We start from the raw sequence: 8,053 nt of genomic DNA on the forward strand, positions 1-8,053 counted from the left end.
ATGACAAATTCATCCACAGTGTTTGTTCTGCATGTTGTTTTTGATCAGTCTCTCTTTAGTTTCTGCTTGTGCTTTGTTTGGTTTCCAGATAAACTGATTGTGATCAGAGAGAATCGGACGTGGTCTGAAGCTCTGAGATACTGCAGACAGAATCATGTGGATCTGGTCTCGGTTCATTCAGAAGAGATTCAGCGTCGTGTGATGAACGTGGTTAAACGGGCGTCTACTGCGGCGGTGTGGTTGGGTTTACGTCACTCCTGCACTGTGGGCATCTGGTTCTGGGTGAATGGAGAGACCGTGTGCTATCAGAACTGGGCTCCAGGGAACGGCACATCAGAGGAGGACTGTGAAGACGCAGTGAGATCTGGAGCAGTTCAGTCTGGAGGAGATCAGCACTGGATCAGCCGTCCTGAACACGACAAACTCAACTTCATCTGCAGCAGATATTAAGAGTGAAAGGATACACAGACCTTTCATGTGAGATAAGAAGTGCTTGTGTGTTTACTCCCTTTAACTTAATTTTCATTCATCACTTTGTAAAGGAATAATTTGAAAATGTTTTGTCTCAACACGCAGTCGCACCTGAGGGTTAAACATACAGAAACGTTTTGCTCACTCAACATGTTGTGTGTGTGTGTGTGTGTGTGTGTCATTTACTAACTTCATTGAATTTTGTGACGGTCAAAGGGCATCATAGACTCTCAATTAGATATACATTTATACTAGTTTCTATGTCATCATGATATAAATAATATAAGTGAAGAGTGTGATATGAGGTTTATTAAATTTCTTATCTGTGTTTTAAGGATCTGTGTATGTTGCTGCGGCTACTTCTCGCTCTTATATTGAGTTTCATGTGTCAATGTCTTTAGATTAGAAATGATGGTTGAATATGAACCAGTGAGCGCCAACATTATGTGTCTCAGCTAAATGAAGTAATGTTTATTCTTTAAGGAGTGAAGGTTGGGTATAAAATCTCTTGAATTATTTTGCACGAAATATTAAAGAATGTGTCAACAACAGCAGCTCAAATAAACTCCTACAACCAGCACTGCCATCTCTTTCTTTGACTGTTTCCCAACATCAGAATTATAAAATCCAACTGGGTTTCAATCATAATTATTCATTAAGCTCGGCCACTGTATGTTTCTGGGAAAAAATGGCCTGATTGGAGTGGTGACTCCATTGCAGGGCAATAAATAAATAAATAAATAAAATTAGCACTGTTAAAAAATGAGAAATAAACTATGTTGAGTAATTGTTGGTAGTTAGATCAAATTAATAAACAGTTTAACCAAACGTATTTAACCTGGAAGAAATACAATACCGACTCCATTTTTGTATGTAAAATTCTGTCAGAAATATCTCTGCTGTGTACCTGATGGCAGCTGTCACACACAGTTGCTAGGCGACAGGAGCGGTGGGCGGGAACAGCTGGTGATGCAAACAGGACATCTTCCATAGACAATAGTCTCATTTAACAATGGCCACTTTGACCTTCATGGACTTTGAAGGATGCAGCCTCTGAATTGGGATGCAGTTACAGTGCAACTTTCCTGTTGTTGCAATAAAACCGATAAATACGACTGAATGAAATGAAAATAAATACAATAACACTCACTTTTTATCCTAATGTTTCACATCAGAGATGCAAATATTGTCCAGCCTGAATGTCTAAATGTGGTGTGGACATAAACAAATGAATGAGGATGTGTTTACATGCAAACATAATCATGTTTTGGTAACACTTTATGGTAAGGGTACATGCATTACCATGAAATCATGCATAAATTAATGTGTGAATTATGCATTACTTCATGTATTAATATCTCATGAATTATCAGGAACTAACATGAGTTAAAAGTCTTTCATTCATGACTTCATGGATGAACAACACCTTAATGAAGACATTAAGTACGTCATCATGATTTATAATTTATTACGCATGATCATGATGTTTTCTTTGTTCACAAAAAACAAGGTCTTTACTATCCATTGTGGATAAAGCTATGCTTATGGCACATGATTCAAAAAAGCATTATTTCGTGCATGTAAGACTACTTGAATTATTAAAGAAATATACAAAAATCATGATTATGAATAAAATATAATTTTAAAAAAATCTTATTTTTCAAATTTTTTCTTATGCTCTAAACCAGTGTTTCCCAACCTTTCTTTAGTCGCGGCACCCTTTGGAAATTAGCTAATTTGTGGCACCCTACAAAATTAATTTTGTCACAATATTTGAATATGAAGACATTAAGTAAGGTGAGTACATCATCATGATTTATAATTCATTACGCATGATCATGATGTTTTCTTTGTTCACAAAAAACAAGGTCTTTACTATCCATTGTGGATAAAGCTATGCTTATGGCACATGATTCAAAAAAGCATTATTTCGTGCATGTAAGACTACTTGAATTATTAAAGAAATATACAAAAATCATGATTATGAATAAAATATAATTTTAAAAAAATCTTATTTTTCAAATTTTTTCTTATGCTCTAAACCAGTGTTTCCCAACCTTTCTTTAGTCGCGGCACCCTTTGGAAATTAGCTAATTTGTGGCACCCTACAAAATTAATTTTGTCACAATATTTGAATTTCTAACTTCGATATGATAATTTGAAAAGTGTAGATATTCGGTACAGCAGGGAAGAACTGCAGAATATAATGTCATACAGATATTTTTGATATTATAAAAATAAATTTTTTATCAATGGTGGCAATCAGTAGGCTAATTTCTAATGAAGAGACTAATTTATATGACAGATTTTAATGTAGGCTTTTATTCATATGTAAACATTGTGAGATAGCTATAATGGTAATTAAACAGTTTTGCTCACTCAGTGTATTTTTGATTTTACAGCTGGGTAATTTTGTTGCAGTAGCTCGAGCTAGCTTGATTTAAACTTTGAATTGAATAAAAAATAACAAGGAGGCTAAGCAGTTAATAATAAAATAAGAACAAATAAAGAAATTACTAATGATAGCACAAATAAAAAATAACGATAGGCATACAAATGAAATAAATTGCTTTTTAGTTTTTCGGGTAGGTCTAACACACAGTAGGGCTATTAAGAGATTTTTATTTTTTTTTACCAATTATCCAAATAATGTTTAATCCTAGAAAGCTATTATCATCAGAGGACACATGAGCATAGCGGTTAGCAGATCAATGAATGAGAGGGCAGCGTTACCAAAGTTGCCCATTTACCACACCTTGTTACAGCACAGTAGGGCTATTGCAGACAGAAACAATACTGTACTACATCGATGAATGGTATATGAATGGAGCACTCACATGGGCCACGAGTGACTGAGCGGAGCACACACACGCATAGAGCGGATAATACACAGAGCGTCACACCACGTGATAATGACATGACAAAATACTACATTTACAAAACTTTTTTTCCTGGTAGTCAGTAGGATATACAGGCACTTAAAGTACATGGTATATGAAGTCACCACTTTAGTTGAGGGGCCACAAACATGAAGTCATGAGAAGCTAATGCTTAGTTAATGATGACTACTGTATTTGGAAGTTAACAGAATTCACTACGTGCTGTGATTGGCCAATGTTGGGGTCTGTCCATTCACCTGCAGGCTAATATGAAGAAGATGTGAACATGCTTGATAACTCATATCATATTTAATGAAAAACATTAGTTCTCACATTAATTGATATACTGTTCTAGCCTGTATGCATGCATGAGGTAATGTGGATATTTGAATTCAAGTAGTCTTACATGCACGAAATAATGCTTTTTTGAATCATGTGCCATAAGCATAGCTTAATCCACAATGGATAGTAAAGACCTTGTTTTTTGTGAACAAAGAAAACATCATGATCGTGCGTAATAAATTAATAAATTATAAATCATGATGACGTACTTAATGTCTTAATTAAGGTGTTGTTCATCCATGAAGTCATGAATGAAAGACTTTGAACTCATGTTAGTTCCTGATAATTCATGAGATATTAATGCATGAAGTAATGCATAATTCACACATTAATTTATGCATGAATTCATGGTAATTCATGTACTCTTACCATAAAGTGTTACCCATGTTTTATCTGAGATCTAAGCGTCTGAAACATGCCTGCAAAATTAGCTGACAGAATGTACTCTCCCTCAAGACTTCAAGGACGCCACCATAGTGGACCTTTACAAACACAAAGGAAACAGACAGATGTTTTGAGGAACAGTAAACATGATATTTGCTGCCCGACAACCTCAAGAGAAGTGCCAGGAACAAACTGTCGGCCTTTACACTGCATTCGTGGACTCAACCAAGGCATTCGATACCGTAAGTTGTGAGGGGCTTTGGAAGATCATGAGTAAGTTCGGTTGCCCTGAAAGATTAATTTGCATAGCATGCCAATTCAACAACGGCATGCAGGTTTGTGTGCTTGATGATGGAGATCTACCTTCCCAGTTACAAACGGAGTGAAGCAAGGCTGCGTGCTTGCCCCCACACTGTTCAGCATGATGTTTCCTGCAATGCTGACAGATAAGTAGATACAATCAAAGTCCTTGTAGCCAGACTATGTAATTATACTTCCATTACATCATGTTTGCTGGTGACTGCGCCCTGAATATGGGAAGTGACAAGCAGGACAGCCTGGAACTGTTCTCCACTGCATGCAACAACTTTGGCCCAACTATTAGGATAATGAAGACTGTGGTGATGTACCAGTCTGCCCACAAATCCCATACCAGGAGCCCACTGTGACAGTGAACAACCAGACGCTGTCAGCAGTGGACAAGTTCACCTATCTAGGGAGCACCCTTTCATGCAACGTGAATATCGATGATGACACAGCCATTAGAGTAGCCAAGGCCAGCACTGTCTTTAGCAGACATCACTCATCAATGTGGGAACAAAAGGGGATCAGCTTGACCACCAAGCTGAAGGTCTACAGGGCAGGAGTCCTATCTGTCCTCCTTTATACCTCTGAACCTTGGACAGTCTACCAACAACATGCCAAGAAGCTGAACCACTTCCACCTCTGAACTGCTGAAAGTGAAGTGGCAAGATAAAGTCCCCAACACAGACATAATCGAAAGGACAAACATGCCCGGTATCTTCACAATGCTGCAAAAACCTATGCTAAGCCGGAAACATTGTGAGACTGTCCAACAAACGTCTTAATAAAACGCTTCCTGTATGGAGAGCTGAAAATGAGTGAATGCTCTCTAGGCGGACAGAAAATGAGGTTCAAAGACACTTTAAAAGCCTCAATGAATGATTTTGGCATTGACTACTCTTCATGGGAAGACCTTGACCTAGAATGTTCAGCCTGGCACCTTGCTGTAACAGATGGGGCCACGCTCTCAGAGCAGCTGAGCATTGAGACATTAAAGAAAAAAAGAGCTGCAAGCAAAGCCTGAGCGAGCAACAATCGAATGACAGAGACACCCCAACTCCTTTGATTTGGCTGTTTTGCCAGAGACATTTTCAGGCTCAGATTGGCCTTACCAGCCATCTGCAAACCCATGTTTCTCTCTCCTAGATGACACTGGATGAAGTTGGTCATCTTCTTAATAGAAGAACGAACAGAAAAAAAGCATGTTTTATAAACCTACAGTAAACAGCCGGAGTAAGAAACAAAACTAAATAAGAATTTTCACAAATTCGCAATACAAAACTTTCTCAATAATCACAAATATTCTTTCATCTCACAAACTGGGGTCTCAAACGGAGGTTTTTTAAAGGCTGTCAGTAACCAGTATCTTCACTAATGAACTCAACGCTCATCAGTCAGATCATTAGTAGGTTGTTTGTTTAAAAAAGCTCCATGTAAAAAGTGGCCCAACAGTAATATAAAGATGCATTTCAAACTGAATAGAGCTATGCTGCCCACCTATAATATCATAATAGCCACTTAGTTTTAAGCGTCAAAATGTAAATTAAGAATGTTCATATGTATGTAATTTTGTTAAATAAGGTTTATTTTCATATTGACTAATAGCCTACTGACTGACAGATGTCAGTATGAAAATTAGTGGAAAGAGATGGACAAATACACAAATATAGAGGAAGTAAAACCTGAAATAGGGGTTTTTTTAGAGTAGTAAACAAATGATGTGATGCTGAATGACGAATGAGAGCAGATATAATAATCACACAGTCTGAAGCTGCAGACAGAAACATCAGACTCAGGACAGAGACACACGACCTCTAAAGTAAGAAAATCTCACGTTTATTCTTTAGCTAGAACTAGACTGAGGTGTTAATATTATCAGAATTGTTGTGAATCCTGTTATGCCGCTAAGAGTAAAAAATTATGAAAAAAAACCCATCTAAGATGAAAATTAGAGTATTTGAGGGTTTTTTTTATGTGTTTTGTCCTCAGAAATGGACCAAACTCTATATTTAATTCTTCTTCTCATTGGTGAGTGTGTTTGTGGTTTTATTTATGGTTTGACAAACTCAACTTCATCTGCAGAAATTATGGAGAGTGAATGCTTGTATGTTTATTTCCATTATCTTTATGTTTCCAGTTGGGAAGGCTAAATACATGTGTATGTTTTTCTACAGACAATATGTTATATAAATAGTTAATGCAATCTTTCAGTAATATATTACTGAGCCGTGAAGTGTAGGTGGGTCTGTGTTTCTCCAGGTGGATGAATCATTGTGATTCCTGTAGGTGGTGTTTGGTTAAGAGCTTACAGTTAGAGCTGCTGTTTTTAAAGCATTTGCTTTTACAAACTCTTTCAAAATGTACTTTGTGCTATTCAGTAACTGGGTTATATTATATACAGTATATATATATATATATATATATTTTTTTTTTTTAATGCGTTTTGAGAATTTTTGTATGATGTTGTGGCTACTTCTCTCTTATGCATTAAATATTTTATGTATTATAAATATACAGTAACTTTAGAAAACGGAGTCTTTTTTTGACTGAGATGCTGTGAGCTCTGTGTGTCTCAGCAGAAGGAATTCAGGTTTATTCTTGGAAAGTAAAAAGGAGAAGGTAGGGTATAACATATCTTGTGTTTTGCTCCATGAACTCGGGATCAAAGCTTGAGCTGACAGTTTATGACCACCAACAAAGCCTAATTGGATTGGTTTGGCTTTGCCAACTCAAAACTAATCCCATAACCTTAAGTTTGTTCAACTCCCATCATGGTTATGGGCCCGGTGTCTAAAAATCTGTTTTAATCTTACTTTTAGGGCTGAATCAAAAACACAAAAAGGTTCCTTTGGTGTCTGAACCCCTGAATATTAAAAAATATATATATATATATACAGTAGATGACTTAATAGCTCATGTTTAAGTTCATAGATCTGTTGTAGGGTTTGACACAGAAGCACATTGTTGTTCATTGATGTCATGAGCGGGCAGTGACGGAAAACACAAATGAGGAGAGATAAGATCAGGTTAACATTAAACAACAGACCAGGATGTCAATATCTTGTTGAATGATTCTTGAATACTGGCAGCTTTCATAGAACTCTAATAGTATTTTCTGTCCACTTGATAAGACATCAGACCTCTCAGGTAATCATATAAAAAGTTTTTATCAGAAATGGACTGGCTGTAAGGAGCACTGGAACTTCAGCGCCCCCTGCAGATGCATTTTAAGGAGGGTGCGAAAGATAGTTGTCTTATCATCTTCATTTCAACACAAATATAGTGCGCTGAAAACAGACACAAGATGAGTTCCTTATCATCTTCACTTCAACACAAATATAGTGCGCTGAAAACAGACACAAGATGAGTTCTATATATGGCACCTTTTTGGTTGCTTATGTAAACAAGCCTATGAAAGAATATTCCAGACAATTTTCAAAAGGAATTGCAAATTGTATTTTCAATTGTTTTCCATATGTGGACGCATAAACTGTGACATAATCCAAACGCATATTTTAAATTAAAAGTCAATGTGCAACTGTATTTATCATGTCTTATGAGTTATGAGTATGTCATATTTAAATAGCAATATTAATTACCACTAGGGCGGCACGATATCGAAAAAAAAAAAAATTACAACTGTAGATCTTGACAGTTATGGCTATGATGTAACA

General features: G+C 36.5%; 1 protein-coding gene across 1 annotated transcript in view; it reads left to right on the forward strand.

Moving 5' to 3' along the window:
- The window catches only part of LOC107566598 (C-type mannose receptor 2-like), a 2,569-nt gene extending 2,061 nt beyond the window's left edge, over positions 1 to 508 (forward strand). The window contains exon 4 of the mRNA XM_016252090.1: positions 89 to 508. Within this exon, the coding sequence (XP_016107576.1) occupies positions 89 to 450 (362 nt within the window). The 3' untranslated portion in view covers positions 451 to 508. The remainder of the gene's footprint in view (positions 1 to 88) is intronic.
- The last annotated feature ends 7,545 nt before the right edge of the window (positions 509 to 8,053 follow it).

The sequence above is a fragment of the Sinocyclocheilus grahami genome, unplaced genomic scaffold, assembly GCF_001515645.1.
Source record: "Sinocyclocheilus grahami isolate Dianchi unplaced genomic scaffold, SAMN03320097.WGS_v1.1 scaffold1087.1, whole genome shotgun sequence".
NCBI classification, from domain to species: Eukaryota; Metazoa; Chordata; class Actinopteri; order Cypriniformes; family Cyprinidae; genus Sinocyclocheilus; species Sinocyclocheilus grahami.